This window comes from Colobus angolensis, unplaced genomic scaffold, assembly GCF_000951035.1.
Source record: "Colobus angolensis palliatus isolate OR3802 unplaced genomic scaffold, Cang.pa_1.0 Scaffold216, whole genome shotgun sequence".
Lineage (NCBI taxonomy): Eukaryota > Metazoa > Chordata > Mammalia > Primates > Cercopithecidae > Colobus > Colobus angolensis.
Window position 1 is genome coordinate 130409 of NW_012115333.1, and position 16783 is coordinate 147191.

Here is a 16783-nt window from a genome sequence, read left to right on the forward strand (position 1 = left end):
ATGCCTGGCCTGGATTTTTATCTTTCACATGGACCAGTAACGTTTCAACATCTATTTAGAGCAGGGCTCCCCAACCCACAGGCCGTGGACCAGTATACCAGTATACTGGTCTGTGGCCTGTTAGGAACCAGGCTGGACAGCAGGAGGTAAGCTGCAGGGCAAGGGAGCATTACTGCCTGAGCTCTTCCTCCTGTCAGATCAGCAGAGCACAAATCCTGTTGTGAACTGCGCATGGGAGGGATCTAGGTTGTGCACTGCTTATAAGAATCTAATGCCTGATGATCCAAAGTGGAACAGTTTCATCCTGAAACCATCCCCACTCCAGTTCGTGGAAAAATTGTCTTCCATGAAACCAGTCTCTGGTGCCAAAAAGGTTGGGGACTGCTGATTTAGAGGACCCACATTGGGTTGTCAACTTCTGCCATCACAAGATATTTCCAAAACTACCATCTATTTTCCCCATCATTTCACAAAGAAAAGGCCCTTTTGATACCCAAAAAAAGGGGACAAATAACATGATTGCTGAATACAAGACAGGCCTTTAAATGGAACAGATGTGGCTTTCCGTGGTCAATTTTCTCATTTGCAGAAGCCTGGGGAACTCAAACCTCTTCACAGGTCGGCACTGGGAAACTGTGGTCCCAGCTCCCATCCCTTTTCCACTCCCATAGGTAGCTACTGGCCAAGTCCTGCTCATCCTAACTGGCCTGCTTTCTGGAATCCTTCCTGTTTGCTCCACTGGCACTGTTCCTTCCTGACCTCTGCCAGGCCCTCAATTCCCTCTGGCCTGAACCTTCAGGTGACAAGCTGTTTTAGAGCAAGGAGAGTCACATCTGTCCACAGGGGGGGAAGGGCCTTGATGCCTTGCAAGTATGCATCATGTGAGTAGGTGTAAATTGAATTCCAGGCCCTAGCCTGGAGGCTTTGGTGGAGCAGTCTGGCTGAAAACTGACCCCAAGACCATGGGCTAGCATTTGCTTTTCTCTCTCTCTCTCTCTCTCTCTCTCTCTCTCTCTCTTCTCTCATCTTTCTCTCTCTCCCTCCACCCCTGCTTTCCAACTGAGGGAGAGACAGAAAGAGGAAACTGCTTGGTAGAAGCAAGTTACAGGCAGCCTTGCCCACTGATAATGAGAAGAGGGCGACAGGGAGGGGAGGAGAGGGCGAAGGGGAGAGCTGAGGGCAGGTGGGGAGAGGAACTGTTGTTCACCACTCTCTGCCATAAAGTGACTGATGTGCTGTACCAAGGCTGCCTTACAGCTTTTCCTTAAGGTCAAGAGGTTCCTATGACCTCCTCCCCAACCCCATCCTTCTTGCCCCAGAAGCAACTGCTTTTATGAACTTGTGGTATCTCCCATCCCTGTTTTAAACTTTGAGAACAAACAGTGTTACCCAAAACAACATGGTATTGATTTTGCCGTGGTTTTTAGAGTTTATGTAAGTGGCATCAAACTATACATGGCATTCTGTAACTTGCCTCTTCTACCATGTGACTGTTGGCTTTTCTAGATGCATCCATGTTAAAATGTGTAGCTTTATTTCATTTGTTTTTAACTGCATGAATATATCATAGCTTATTCACTTAAAAGAAACTGAAGACAGTGTCATGAGTAGGAAAAGGAGAATCAGACAGCCGTGGGATCAATCCTCACGCCCACCTTTAATTGGTGTGTCTGGGGAAGGCCTGTCCCCTTTCTGAATCATCCATGCAGATAACCCCGCAATTCACAAGTGAGTTGTGTGGTTGGAATAAGGCAGTGTCAGAGAAAGCACCTAAAGCAATGTCTAGCACATAGCAAGTTCATTACTGGTAGTTCCCTTTCCTTTTCCCCATTGATTAGCAGGGAGGGGCGATGGTAAAGAGCTAGATTTAGGGTAATGACTTTTTAAAAAATATTTTAATTCCTTTTTAAGAGACAGGGTCTCACTCTGTCACCAGGCTGGAGTGCAGTGGTACAATTGTAGCTCAAGGCAGCCTTGAACTCCGGGGCTCAAGCAATCCTCCTGTCTCAGGCTCCCAAGTAGTTAGGACTACAGGCACATGCCACCATGCCTGGCTGGCTTCTTTTAGTTTTGGTAGAGATGGAGCCTCACTATGTTGCCCAGGCTGGTCTCAAACTCTTGGCCTTAAGTGATCCTCTTGCCTCAGCCTCCCCAGTAGCTGGAATTACAGGAATGAGCCACTGCACCTGACTGAAATTTTTAAGAAGGTGGATCTCCTCTACAGACTTATTTCTCTACCCAGTCTTTACAATCATGCAAAGATCAACTCAAGGTCAGGACAGATGAGTTCCAATCTATGGAGCACTGACCCTACCAGTGGAGGCAGCAGGGCTGCCCTTCACTTCTCAGCTGCATTGGTTCTTCTTCAGACCTCTCTTCTCAAAGGACCTGGCCCCAGCCAGTCATCCTCTGCCCAGCTTTTCTGGTCCCAAGCTTGTGGCCAGCTCCTCCAGAAAGGCTTCACCCAGCCACGGAAACTCTGCGGCCTAAGGTTTAGGGAGGTCTGGTAGAGGTAACTCCCTGGAACAGGCTGCTGCTGAGAACTGCCTGAAACTCCCACTTCCTCTGTGACTGCAGGTTTCCAACCACAAGCACCAAAGCAGAGGGGCAGGCAGCACATCACCCAGCAGCCAGAGCACCAGCCCAGCCATGGTCCTTGAGGTAAGTGTTGCTGCCCAGCAAGGCCAGGACAGAGTTCGAAGTGGAGAACCCGGGGCACTAGGGGAATACCACGGCTCGCCCACAGCCCAGGGTCACCACAGGGTTGGGTGAGTAGCTGGAGGCTGCATGGGTTATGGCAGAAACAGCACTGGGGAATTGGGAACCCAGCTTGGCCACTGACCCTGGGTGCCTCTCCTCTCCTCTCTGGCTTTGGTGTCTCGTCTGCAAAATGCGGGGGCAGGGGGCAAGTAGACTCTAAGGCTCCCTTCAAGCGACCTGGAACTTTGACTCTGGCATGCTGGATTGAATTGGCACTGGGGAGGCCTGCAGGTCCGCAGTGCTGGGGGTGAGGGGGTAAAGAAGGTTCCTTCTCAAGCTCAGTGGGGGATCCCCTCGTGGGCAACTAAATGGCCGTGCAAGCCTCAGTGTAGGGAGGGGGAAGGACTGGGCAGACCACATGCATTTGGGGGGGCGTGGTGACTTGTAGAGAGGCCACACGGGGAGAGGGGGACAGGAAGTTGGGGTCCCCGGACAAGGGCCGAGGAGGGAAGAGGAGGGTCAGTGACTGGAAAAGGGGATTGTGGAGAGGCGCTGGGGAGGAAGGTGATTGAACTATGTGTTGGGGGTGGGGCACTGAAGATGCAAGGCAAGCTGTGAAGGGAGAGCGGGGAGAGAGAGGACAGTGGACAGAGAGGGCTCTGGGCACCGGGGGGACGCTCTTCCTCCTGCCCAGGGGTCCCTGGGCCTATGGGATCACGCAGAAGAGTTCAAGAGAAGCAGCCTTTGAGAAGGGAAGTCACCATCCCAGAGCCCAGGCTGAACGGATGGAGTTGAGGAGGTATGGCCCTGGAAGACTGCTGGGGACAGTTATAGGAGGAGCTGCTCAGAGTAAATCACAGACTAAATCAGACTCAGTCACAAAGGAGTTCCTGCCGGGCCTTTACACAGCCCCTTCCTCTGCGTTCCCTCCCTCACAGGTGAGTGACCACCAAGTGCTAAATGACGCCGAGGTTGCCGCCCTCCTGGAGAACTTCAGCTCTTCCTATGACTATGGAGAAAATGAGAGTGACTCGTGCTGTACCTCCCCGCCCTGCCCACAGGACTTCAGCCTGAACTTCGACCGGGCCTTCCTGCCGGCCCTCTACAGCCTCCTCTTTCTGCTGGGGCTGCTGGGCAACGGCGCGGTGGCAGCGGTGCTGCTGAGCCGGCGGGCAGCCCTGAGCAGCACCGACACCTTCCTGCTCCACCTGGCTGTGGCAGACACGCTGCTGGTGCTGACGCTCCCACTCTGGGCAGTGGACGCTGCCATCCAGTGGGTCTTTGGCTCTGGCCTCTGCAAAGTGGCAGGTGCCCTCTTCAACATCAACTTCTACGCAGGGGCCCTCCTGCTGGCCTGCATCAGCTTTGACCGCTACCTGAACATAGTGCACGCCACCCAGCTCTACCGCAGGGGGCCCCCGGCCCGCGTGACCCTCACCTGCCTGGCTGTCTGGGGGCTCTGCCTGCTCTTCGCCCTCCCAGACTTCATCTTCCTGTCAGCCCATCATGACGAGCGCCTCAAGGCCACCCACTGCCAGTACAACTTCCCACGGGTGGGCCGCACGGCTCTGCGGGTGCTGCAGCTGGTGGCTGGCTTTCTGCTGCCCCTGCTGGTCATGGCCTACTGCTATGCCCACATCCTGGCCGTGCTGCTGGTCTCCAGGGGCCAGCGGCGCCTGCGGGCCATGCGGCTGGTGGTGGTGGTCGTGGTGGCCTTTGCCCTCTGCTGGACCCCCTATCACCTGGTGGTGCTGGTGGACATCCTCATGGACCTGGGCGCTTTAGCCCGGAACTGTGGCCGAGAAAGCAGGGTAGACGTGGCCAAGTCGGTCACCTCAGGCCTGGGCTACATGCACTGCTGCCTCAACCCGCTGCTCTATGCCTTTGTAGGGGTCAAGTTCCGGGAGCGGATGTGGATGCTGCTCTTGCGCCTGGGCTGCCCCAACCAGAGAGGGCTCCAGAGGCAGCCATCGTCTTCCCGCCGGGATTCATCCTGGTCTGAGACCTCAGAGGCCTCCTACTCGGGCTTGTGAGGCCGGAATCCGGGCTCCCCTTTCGCCCACACAGTCTGACTTTCCCGCATTCCAGGCTCCTCCCTCCCTCTGCTGAGCTGGTTCTGGCTCTCCCCACATCCTCGCTCCCGGGACTCACTGGCAGCCCCAGCACCACCAGGTCTCCAGGGAAGCCACAAGCCACCCTCCCAGCTCTGAGGACTGCACCATTGCTGCTCCTTAGTTGCCAAGCCCCATCCTGCCGCCCGAGGTGGCTGCGTGGAGCCCCACTGCCCTTCTCATTTGGAAACTAAAACTTCACCTTCCCCAAGTGCTGGGAGTACAAGGCATGGCATAGAGGACGCTGCCCCATGAAGCCGCAGCTCAGCCCAGGCCTCCAGCTCAGCAGTGACTGTGGCCATGGTCCCCAAGACCTCTACATTTGCTTTTATTTTTACGTCGAAAATCCTGCTTAAAACTTTTCAATAAACAAGATCGTCAGGACCAGGGCGTGTTCGTGCATCATTACAGCCAGCCCACCTGGGCTCCAGGGACACTTCTGCTTCTCCCTGCCTGGCCCTGGGTCTGTGCCAGCCCATCCTGCCTTCATCAATGTCTGTCTGCAGCTTTGTCTCTGCCCCCGTGGGCACTCCTGTTCTACTCACAGGGAAACACCCAAGTACATGGGTGCAGAGTGACCAGTTAGGCAGCTGGTTGACATAATTGGGGAAGGGGCCATCAGACATGAACACGAGAGCTCTGCACTCCAGCAGCTCAGGAGAGGAGGCAAGATGTGTACGAAACTAGTGAAACCCAGCAGCCTGGGCCATGGGGCAAATAAGTGGCACGGTGAACCCACAGCTCAGAGCACTGAAGGTTGGAGCCATTTGGGAAGGCTTCTTGAAGACTTAAAGGGCAGGTAGTATTTCCAGGCATAAGGGAGGGCAGTAGCAAAGGTGGGAAGGCTGAAAGTAAGACTGAAAGGTTAATTTGGGATCACGTGATGATATTGGAGACCATTCAGAAGGCCCTACTGGTTTTTCAGGTGAGTGATACAAGCGCTTACTAGGGAAATGGCTGCGGGCTTGAAGAAAAGCAAGGCCAGATGACTTGCCAACAGTCATTAGCACACAGCCACCTGGAGGCGGGCTGTGGGGAGCATTTTTCCAGGGCTATCAATGAGGCTGAAGTGAGGGGAAGAAATAACTGCGGTTTCCCAGAAAGGCAAGTGACAGAGCTACTGAGTTAAAACAGAAGGTGACAGGTGGGTCTACTGCACTGTCAGTGCCCCCTAATTAAGTCACCAATGTGCTAGGATCCAGTTTCACAGGCCAGCTGGGCCCCTGCTGAAACTGCAGATATGGCTAGAGGTGGGAATGGGGAGGAAGAATCTCAAGAGTTAGCTGGGGAAGCTCGTCCCACCATATAAACACACCATCCCGCTTTGTGGCCACCAGACACGCCAAGCTTTTACAAAATGAAGAAAAGCAGGGAAATGACAGAACGCACCCTGCCTAGAAAAAGTATCAGGGTAGTCAAGATGCTTGTGGCCGGCTGAAAATGTGGCCTCCAAGATGTCCACGCGCACCACTGCACTCCAGCCTGGGCAACAATAAATACATACATACATACATACATACATACATACATATATACATACATAAAAATAAAAGTGAAAGAGGGAGGCAGCAGGGGAGTCAGAGAGGGAGCTGTTGCTGCCTCTGGAGGACGGGACCATGAACCCAGGAAATGTGAGCAGCCTCTAAAAGGCAGAAAAGGCTGGGAGCAGTGGCTCGCACCTGTAATCCTAGCACTTTGGGAAGCCAAGGTGCGTGGATCACTTGAGGTCAGGAATTCCAGACCAGCCTGGTCAACACAGTGAAACCCTGTCTCTACTAAAACTACAAAAATTAGCTGGGCATGGTGGCAGGTGCCTGTAATCGCAGCTACTCGGGAGGCTGAGGCAGGAGAATCACTTGAACCCAGGAGGCAGAGGTTGCAGTGAGCCAAGACCGTGCCACTGCACTCCAGCCTGGGTGACAGAGCAAGACTCTGTCTCGGAAAAAAAAAAAGAAAAAAGGAAAATACAAGGCAACAGATTCTCCCCCAGAGCCTCCAGGAAGGTACACAGCCCTGTCAACACCCTGATTTTAGCCCAGTGGCACCAGTGATGGACTACCTGACCGCCAGAACTGTAAATGTGTGTTGTTTTAAGCCATTATGCTTGTAGTAATTTGTTGTGGCAACCATAGGAAATGAATACAATGTGGATCCCAGTCCATATCCTGAATTGCTCCAAGAAGTAGGGAGGCTGCTAAGTCCTTATGGGCAGTCACAGAAGCCAGAGAGAAACACGGAGTGCGGCGCACTCCTCTAGACAAGTCCTGGAGGGCTTCAGATGTCCGGAGTCTTGGACAAAAGACCAGAGGGTCTGTTCTGCTCTAGGTGCAGGGAGTCAATGAACAGACTTTGCTAACAAGTGAGATGCAGAAAACTTTATTTTTTTATTACATGGCTCAGAAAGTTTCAATCAATACCATCAGCAACGAATTTTATGAAACACGTTTGTCTTTCCTGTCTACATAGATGTCACAGTAGCCCTGGTGTTTAAGTGTTGCCTCTAAAACTTGTCCTCTTTCCAGCGTTCTCCTCTTTCTCTCAACCTGCCACTCTTGAAAACTCACTTTTCTTTTGCATTTTGTCCTACATGTGAAAAATATGGAACTCAACTAAGACCCAAGGTAGATCCCAAGGGCTTCAGAAATACCCTGTCAAGGGCACAAAATAGTTAGCAACAGAGTCCCTGGTTAAGGGACTATAAAGTCATGGTTAACATGAATCTTAAATTCTAATATGACTTACTTAACAGTACCTAAATTCTAATATTCCTAACTTCACAAAAACAAACTTTTCTAAAACTTCTTACCAGTAAAAGATATAGCTCACATGAATATACTCTCAGATAACTTTAAGAATTCTTCATTGCCTTGTAATTCCTGCCAAGTGTTTTCATCATATCCCCGTGGCTAATCCTAGCCATCTCCTGCTTAATTTTTCTATAATACTTCTGCACATACACAGCAAATGGTCACACGTGGGGCACAATACGGGTCCCATGTTTCCGAGTTAACGGCACCATGACCAGAGACCCGTTGCATTTGCCACAGATGAAGCGGCTGGTGTCCAGCGATTTGGTGTAGCGGCCAATCCTGGGAAGGAAAGGAACACACAACAAAAGAATCAGTCACTGCACCTCAGCATCGGCTCTGAGATGTTGGCCTTGGGCCCAAAGCAATCATTTTCTCTGGGTTGTCAGAGACCCGGGCACCAAGTGGCAGCAGTGGTCAGACCAGCTCAAATTACTGAAGAGAAAGGAGAAAGAGAACATGGAAAGGAGGAGAGAGGTTCTCCTCCTCAATTCAGACAGCCATCTACTTATGAAATCACTCAAGAGCCACTTGGAGGCCCCAGCAAAACGTAACTGGGAAAAGTCTGAGGAGAAGAGTCTTACCTGGTTTTGCATCCAGTACATTCATAATAGACCTTGTAGTTAATCTTATAGTTATGGCAACGGGTGACCTTGGGCAGCTCCGGGTGTATCCTGTTGCATTTCCTGGCATAATACTTCCATGTGTCACCATGAGAATCACAGATACCATCAATCAGCCAGGAGGCAGCATGGCATATTTCATGGATCAAAGTATCCCGGATTCGGTCTTGAAAGAAGAATGAAAAGAAATTGTGAGCACTAAACCAATACTCTTTTTTTTTTTTTCTTTTTTGAGACAGTCTTGCTTTGTCGCCCAGGCTGGAGTGTAATGGCGTGATCTCAGCTCACTGCAACCTCCACCTCCCAGTTTCAAGTAGCTGGGATTACAGGCGTGCACCACCATGCCCGGCTGATTTTTTGGTCTTTTTTTTTTTTAGTAGAGACGGGGTTTCGCCATGTTGGCCAGGCTGGTCCCGAACTCCTGACTTCAGGTGATCCGCCCACCTCAGCCTCCCAAAGTGCTGGGATTATAGATGTGTGCCACCACACCCGGCCCCAATCCTCTTCTTATCTGCTACCCAACAACCCCTCGACTTTCAGCCCCACCAGACACAAGGTTATCTTACAGAAGCACATGTAGGTAAGCATGAATGTTACCTTCCCAGGATTCTCAAAGTGAATAGTGAACCTACTTCAACCCGATATTGTTTACAGCAAAGGGCCTTCGGTGAGCAGGTCTTTTCAGAGCAGCTCCAACATGCTCATTTTTTTGTGAGGCACTTCTAGAAAAATATCCAGACAAGATCTAGTTTCTGCCCTCCAGGAACAGAGGTGGACAGGGTGGGGAGCAATCGCTATGGCCGTGGGATTTGGTTAGAAGCTCCATGGTGAAATTGGGATCTCACGGGTTCTTACTAATTGATTGAATTTAGAAAGGCCATTCTGGGTATGGCAAAACATGAATATGTGGCACATTTTTAAAAACATCTTAGAGACTGAGTCTCGCTATATTGCCCAGGCTGGAGTGAAACTGCTATTCACAGGTGTGATCATAGTGTACTACAGCCTCGAACTGCTGGGCTCAAGCGAGCCTCTCACCTCAGCCTTCCAAATAGCTGGGACTACAGGTGTGTGCCAACGCACCCAGCCTGTGGTATGTTTTCAAGGCCAGTGTGAAGACAGCCTGTCTGGGGCGTGGGCTAGTGGTAGAATACTGAGAGACAAGATTGGCCAAGCCAAACAGGAGCACATTACAATGGCCTCAAAAGCCAGGCTCTAGGCCTTGAAAAGCCCTGGTTTCTCAGCAGGAAAGCAATGTAGTTACATATGGGAGACGAAATGGAGCAGGGATGAGGGCCTGTCCTTGGATGGAGGCACAGATAGAGAAGGAATGGTAAGCTACTGTGAAGGAAGATTTGGTGACTGGCTAGACATAGGGGACCTTGAACCTCAGCTCCTGAGAGAATGAAGATGCTACTGCTGGCAAGGGGGAAATGCAGAGAGAAAGGCAAGCCTAGTATAAAGATCGATGGGTTTGATTTACAGGGATGGTGAGACATCCAATAACTATGTCCTCTAAGCAACACACAGCATGCCTGCCCACCCAAGAATGACAGTTTGAGCTGTGACACAGGCTACCAGCTAGGAGTGATTTCACAGGCACAGTGTCAGAAGGAAAAAGCATAGTGGTGAAGCTGCCACACTCCTGCCATCACCTGCAGAGTCGCAGACTTTCAAGCCAATCTGGATCTCGGCAAAGCGGTGCCTCTTTGGGTGCCACGTCTCACCAGTGCTGCATGAGCCAGCAGTTTTCAACATCTTGTTATTCCAGCCTATCTGTAGTTTCTCTGGCAGCTGAGAATGAAAAGCAAATTAAAGGAATCAGAAAGCAGTTTTGTTTTGTTGTTGTTTTTGAGACAGAGTTTTAGCTCTTGTTGCCCAGGCTGCAGTGCAATGGCGCAAACTAAGCCCACTGCAACCTCTGCCTCCCAGGTTCAAGTGATTCTCCTGCCTCAGTCGCCCAAGTAGCTGGGATTACAGGCATGCGCCACCACACCCAGCTAATTTTTCGTATTTAGTAGAGACAGGGTTGCACCATGTTGATCAGGCTGGTCTCGAACTCCTGACCTCAGGTGATCCACCTGCCTTGGTCTCCCAAAGTGCTGGGATTACAGGCGTGAGCCACCACGCTGGGCCCAGAAAGCAGTTTGAAGCAGACCAGAAAACATTAACTCCAGAGTTTTTTACCCTCTAATAAAAAGGAAAAGGAACTTTCTCCCCCAGGTTCTTGGCTCAGAGCAAGTTGGAGAAGAAATTTATTCAAAGAGAATACAAATCAAAACATTCTGAGGAGAATAAAAGCCACACTGAAGTCTGGGTAAAGACAATAAACAGGCAATCAGGACACAAGGGAGACTGATAGAACAAGTGAGTGCAGGACTTGGGCTCTCTTGTCCTTGGGGTAGCCAAGGAGAGAAGGACAACCCTGCTGAGGTGGGCGAGGCTGAACTGAAAATGCAACTCAGAACACTTCAGGTTCCACCCATCTGATGTGACATCACTGTCATCCGGAAGGGCACCAAAGGCTGGGGAACCTTTAGGAATATGTAAGAACTTCCCTCCATAAAGTGTTGTCACCAGAGATGATAAAGTCTGAAAAATCTAATGACCAATAGGTCTCTCTGCCTCCAGATTTTATCCAATCCCGTCCATACCCACAGGTTACTGTCAGGTTAATTTCTTTCAGCAGGTTAATTTCATTCACTCCCTGATGCACCCCATCCCTGTGCAGTGGTGCCTACTCACGTAAATTTAACCTCCTCCAACCTGATTCCCAAGGCCCTCCAGTATCCAGTCCTACACTATCAAAAAATAAGAGCTTACTATGTCCTAGACCCTGTTCTAGGCACTGTATGTGTATTAACTTATGGAAGGGTAACAATAATCCTATGAGGTAATATGTACCGTGTTGTCCCCATTTTACAGATGAAGAAACTGAGGCAAACTGAGGTCAAGTAACTTGTTCAAGGTCACACAGCTCTTTTTCCATTATCCTTCCACAAGAATCCTTTCTTCCTGATTGTCGAGCCTCAACTCTCCCTCTCCCCCATCCTGTTGTTCTCGCCACTTACCATCCTTTAAGAAGCAGAGTCTCACTTCCTCCAGGTAATCTTACTTCCTGGCTGTTGAGGCTCTCAATGATTTCTCCCTCTGCTGATCTCCTGTGGTAACAGCCATCTGTCCTATACATTATAACTCATACACATTCTCTATTGCTTTCACCTGTGCCAGGGCTCATCTCCCAACCTCAACTGCCTCTGCTCAAGGGCGGGAAGTATATTTGGTTAGTGCACCTCACAGCACCAAGAGTACTGGTGTATAGTAGGTGCTCAGTCAGTGCTCATTCATTGATCCTACCTTTTTATCACAGACGGATCTGTTAAACAGGTCATAGATTCTCCGAACCAATTCATCCCTATTTTGCTTTAAATTTTTTCCAGAGTATCTCTTTGACTTTTCAAGGCCACGCAAGAAACATCCAGGGACTTTGCACTTACGAGTCCTGTAAAGATAAATTCAACTGAGGTTTATGTAGCTAAAGAGAGAGAAGGAATGCACATGTAAGCGTCTTGTCAAGACCTATCGCTCCCTCTTCCATCCAGCTCCTTAGATGAGGGCATTTCCCAAGCCTTCATTTGCAGCCTTTTCTCTTCACTCTTTGCAACCCTCAGAGGTAATAAAGCCCATGGTTTCAACCTCAAAGAGACTTATCCCCACATCTGTATCTGCACTCTGGAGCTCTCCTGAGACCTAGTTCTGAATTTACAATTGCCCAGTGCAAACTTCCAACTGACTAACATGAATGTATCTCCAGCTAAACATGTGTTCAATTATCAAACTTGTGTTACAATTGGCTGAAAAACCTCAAAGACATTTTTAAATTCCTTTTCTCGGCCGGGCGCGGTGGCTCACGCCTGTAATCCCACCACTTTGGGAGGCCGAGGCGGGTGGATCACAAGGTCATGATATCGAGACCATCCTGGCTAACAAGGTGAAACCCTGTCTCTACCAAAAATACAAAAATTAGTCGGGAGTGGTGGCGGGTGCCTGTAGTCGCAGCTACTCGGGAGGCTGAGGCAAGAGAATGGCGTGAACCCAGGAGGCAGAGCTTGCAGTGAGCCGAGATCGCGCCACTGCACTCCAGCCTGGGTGACAGAGCGAGATTCCATCTCAAAAAATAAAATAAAATTCCTTTTCTCTCTTTATTGGGCACAGAGACAGACTATCTTCTTCACACTTTCTCTTCCAGTCAGCCCCTCCTTTCCATCCCCCTGGTTCCGACTCTAGTTCAAGTTCTTGTCCTACCCTTTATGCCTGGATATGAGAACATTCCAGTGTTCCTTACCTCCAGGCTCTTTCTCTTCTCATCCAATCACACATACCCCTCCAGATTCATTTTCGCAGGCCATGCTCCAATTACTCTCCCCCTCTGGTTTTTCACTGCCTGGCCTGACATTCATGGCCAGGGTCAACCCTGTCCAAAGCTCTATTCCCAGCTACCACTGCCACTCTAGCCAAAGTGGGCAACTTAAATGTTCCCTGGACACAAATTGCAATTTCCCGCATTTGTGCCTCGGCACAATCTATTTTCCCACGGCTTACAATGACTACATCTCCACCTCTACTGAGAATAACCATCTGTGCAGCACTTTATCATTCGCAAAGAACTTCCTTTTGCATTGTCATATTTAATCCTCACAACCGCCCTTCAAAGAAGCTATTACTATTTTTACGATCTCCACTGTGCTCAGAGGTCAAGTGACTTGCCCAAAGATCACAGAGACAGTGAATCTCCTGATCCAAATCTCATGGTCTTTTGATTAAACCACAATCGCTGCCCCATCTTTCAAGGCCTAATTCAAATGGCACAAAGAATAATGCTGAGCACATAAAGGACTCATACTGTAATAACTACCATTTAAACAGAAGCATTTTTATCTTAGCTGGAACAGTCCACTAAGTCCAGAGATGAGCCCAAAGAGCTGGAAAGATAAAAGGGGAGCAAACGCAGCAAGTTTCTGACTTAACAGAACTGCTAAGAATGAGATTTTGCCAGAACAGTTATTAACCCTTAAGTCACAAACTAAACCCTACATGAGGAAGTTGGGCTGCAGAGAGGCGAAGTACCAGACAAGACAGAGGTTACGGAAGGGTCTTCATCCCAAGCCTGAAATGGGGGACTGAAACATTTCTGCCTCCAGTTACTTAGGTCTGAAAGCAAACTTACATCAGTATTTAAGGTGGCAGATGCAAACCTGAACCCTCTGCAGACTTTGGCAGAGCCCAGACCCCTGTGTGTTTGTGCTCACAGAACGCCGGCCTTGTGGCTTAGCATACTTTCACCTCAAGGCCTGTGGCTCTTTACTGCAGACTGAGCACCTTCACATCACAGGAACCGACAAGACCCCAAACTGGGAAAATCAGACACCATGACCAGCAAGCAGCCTACACAGGAACAATGCTAAGCATAACAGGAAGCCTCCAGACGACACAGGAAGTGCTAAACAACAGTTAAGAGGCCAAATAGGCTAGCCTCCTTTGGATAATGCACACTGACAATGACACCAAGGGACAGCTTTTCCCTTCTTTTGTCACGCTCTAGCAAAGCAACCTGGGAGCTACCCAAGACACACGTCCCTGGAGGCAAAGTAGCTTAAATATGTAGTTAGGAGTCTAGAGCAGAAACCTTGCTGAAAGGGGATCCAGCTAAAAGAGCACTTGGCAAGCTGCTACCGGCTACCTCAGCCAGTGCAGAAACAGACAGCCTCCAGGGTAACCTGGTGCCCGTATGCCTGACATAATCAGTCTTTTTCCCCTCCCTTAAGATATACTTATTGTCCTCAAATACTCGTTAAAAAATAATGAGTCCTTCAAATATATTCCTTGTCTTGTAAGACAATTCAGATGTGAGTATACATTACTCTTCAATGAAAGTAAAAACAAAGAAAATGATGCAAATTAGCCGGGCGTGGTGGCGGGTGGTGCCTGTAGTCCCAGCTACTCGGGAGGCTGAGGCAGGAGAATGGCGTGAACCCAGGAGGCGGAGCTTGCAGTGAGCGGAGATCACACCACTGCACTCCAGCCTGGGCGACAGAGCGAGACTCTGTCTCACAAAAAAAAAAAGAAAAAAGAAAAAAAAAGAAAATTATGCTTACTATATCAAATTTTTAAGGGAAAAACTAAGAAATTCCTGGAATCTAAATAAGAAAACACATTAATTTTTTGCCTTAAGTATTAACATGTCTTTGGTCTACAGGATCAGTTGTTGTTTTCAGTATCAACTATATATAGCTTAATAAAAATAAAGGAATGATAAGCAATCCATTTCATCCTAACATTTAAGCTGAAAAATTCATAAGGATATACATAGTAGTAACAGTAACTGGGTTCAGCTAAAGCACTAGAAAAACCTGGAAGACAATCTTGACCACTCTCCCTCCAATTCCAACAGATCAATGTGTTGCTTCTGCCTTCTCACCATTTCCAGTGCCTTTGCCTTGGTTTAGCATAAACTGGTGGCCACGAAGCTATATCAAGCCTGAAAAAAAGTGTCTTGCTTGGCTACACATAGTTCTTTGATCTGAGTTGAAGGACATGGGCAATCTCAGAGGCCAGAGCTGCTGTGGGTGCAGAAAGGCCCCCTCTACCCAGAGAATACCACCCACTGGCTCCCTTCCCACTTCTTTCCCCACTCTCTGAGGCTGGGCATGGGCTCTCTGCCAAGGTGCCTGCTCCCTTGCTTGGGCCCTCCTACTCAAGGACAGAAATCTTATCCCCCAATTCCATCCCAGCCAGACTCCATCCACTTACAGACCACCCCCACCCAAGTGCCCAGTGGACTGCCCAGTGTGACAACTGTGCAATAAATTCCTGTTCAACTGAACATGGGTAGTACATACCTAGTTTTGCGTTTTTCAACTTTTGCCGCACCGTGTTTCTTCTTTGAAGGTCCACGCTTCTTACGTCCTTTACCAGCTGAAAAAATAATAGGTTACTTGTACCCCAAAAATTGGTACCATCAAGAGACTAACAGAAAGGTAAACCCAAAAGGAGCCCTCACAGCCAAGCCCAGTGCAACATCTCTAAACAAAACTGTCTGAAGTGGCATACTGCCATCATCATTCTCAACCATCTCACCCACGTGAATCACAGAGCTGCCAGCAGCATGAGCTGGGCAGGATTCTGTCACAGGCACCAAGGACTATGAAGGTCCAGGAGTGTGCCCTTAGGAAGCTAGGTGGTGTGGGCAACTGAAGCATGCACAGTCGAAGAGGTGGTACAGTACAGCTCACACACCTGCTCCGATGAGTGGCTCATATCCTAGGCAGCACCTTCACTCAGCGTGCAGGGCAAGGCAGATCTTTCTGCCTTGGCCTAAGACCCATCCTGCCAGCTGCTCTAGCTAAAGGTTTATGTATCAATAGTGTCATTCATATATCCAAAAAACTTATTGAACCTCTATCACGTGCCAAGCACCAGGCCAAATCCTGAGAGAGACTAAAAGATGAGGAAGAGTCCTCCCATGAAGAGGCTCACAGTCTACCGGGACGGGGTAGGGAAGGGGACCAACTCGGGAACATATTCTAACAGTATGACTAGTGCTTTAGTAGAGATGGGCTCTAGAACTTTGGTAACTCAGGAGACAGGAGCCACTCTGACTCACGACTTCATAGAGGAAGTGATAATTGGGCTGGGTCCTAAGAAAAATAAGATATCCTCAGAACAGAAGGTTCAGGGAGACAGCGCTCCAGGCTAGTGAACAGCAGATACCAAGATACAGGAGCATGAGAAAGGTGTGGGCATTCCTCCCCTGTTCCCAGAACCATCCTTTCACTGGATGGATGCCTCCTTGGGCCACAAGGAAGTTGCTGAAATGGCACAGGGTTGACAGGGAGGACAGGCAGACTGGATAAGACAGGCACATTTGGCAGGCAAGGCACATTCAGTGGGACAGGCATACTTGGCATGATTGACTTACCAGGTGTCACAGATATATTTTTGGTTTTTGCCTTCCTCTTCCTCGGTGGCTCCACTGTATTTTTGGTCTTTGCCTGCCTTTTCCTCAGCCGTTCCAAAATAGTTTTGGTTTTTGCCTCCTGTTGTTTTAGTGGCTCCACAATAGTTTTGGTTTTTGACTTCCTTTTCCCTGATTGTTCCACCACAGGTGCAGGCTCTTCCTCAGCTGGCAGCTTTCTCTCTGAAACTTCAAGGTTAGCCTCAGGATCACTTGGTGGTTCGCTGAGATTCTCACCAAGATCCTGCTCACCAGCATCATCAGATGAATCGTGCTGGGAGACAGCAGCCTCATCCAGCTCTTCTTCATTTGAGGCAATTTGGCCTTCATTACACAAATCTTCTGCTGGCACAGGAACTTCCAAATCATTACTATTGTTGTCAGGAACTTCCAAATCATTACTATTGTCGTCGAGAACATCTGAATCATTACTGTTGTCGTCGGGAGCTTCCGAATCCTTGCCGTTGTCGTCGGGAGCTTCCGAATCCTTGCCGTTGTCGTCGGGAGCTTCCGAATCCTTGCCGTTGT

At 49.4% G+C, this 16783-nt stretch overlaps 2 protein-coding genes across 3 annotated transcripts in view; one reads left to right on the plus strand and one right to left on the minus strand.

The window, feature by feature from the left end:
• The first annotated feature begins 2587 nt into the window (after window positions 1–2587).
• CXCR3 (chemokine (C-X-C motif) receptor 3) lies at window positions 2588–5198 on the plus strand. 2 transcript variants are annotated; one of them, XM_011943082.1, is made up of 2 exons: window positions 2588–2661; window positions 3395–5198. In XM_011943082.1, exon 2 carries the CDS (start codon window positions 3486–3488, stop codon window positions 4731–4733), a length of 1248 nt encoding a protein of 415 aa, XP_011798472.1. In that variant the 5' UTR covers window positions 2588–2661; window positions 3395–3485; the 3' UTR covers window positions 4734–5198. The 2 variants fall into 2 exon arrangements, with proteins under 2 accessions (XP_011798472.1, XP_011798473.1); XM_011943083.1 differs by having other exon boundaries at window positions 3639–5198.
• Window positions 5199–7173: 1975 nt separating this feature from the next.
• The window catches only part of ACRC (acidic repeat containing), a 33183-nt gene continuing 23573 nt past the window's right edge, over window positions 7174–16783 (minus strand). Inside the window, exons 6-11 of the mRNA XM_011943178.1 lie at window positions 16220–16772; window positions 15141–15207; window positions 11599–11743; window positions 9897–10035; window positions 8203–8407; window positions 7174–7900 (exon numbers count right to left, since the gene is read on the minus strand). Coding sequence (XP_011798568.1) covers window positions 7780–7900; window positions 8203–8407; window positions 9897–10035; window positions 11599–11743; window positions 15141–15207; window positions 16220–16772 — 1230 coding nt within the window. The 3' untranslated portion in view covers window positions 7174–7779. The remainder of the gene's footprint in view (window positions 7901–8202; window positions 8408–9896; window positions 10036–11598; window positions 11744–15140; window positions 15208–16219; window positions 16773–16783) is intronic.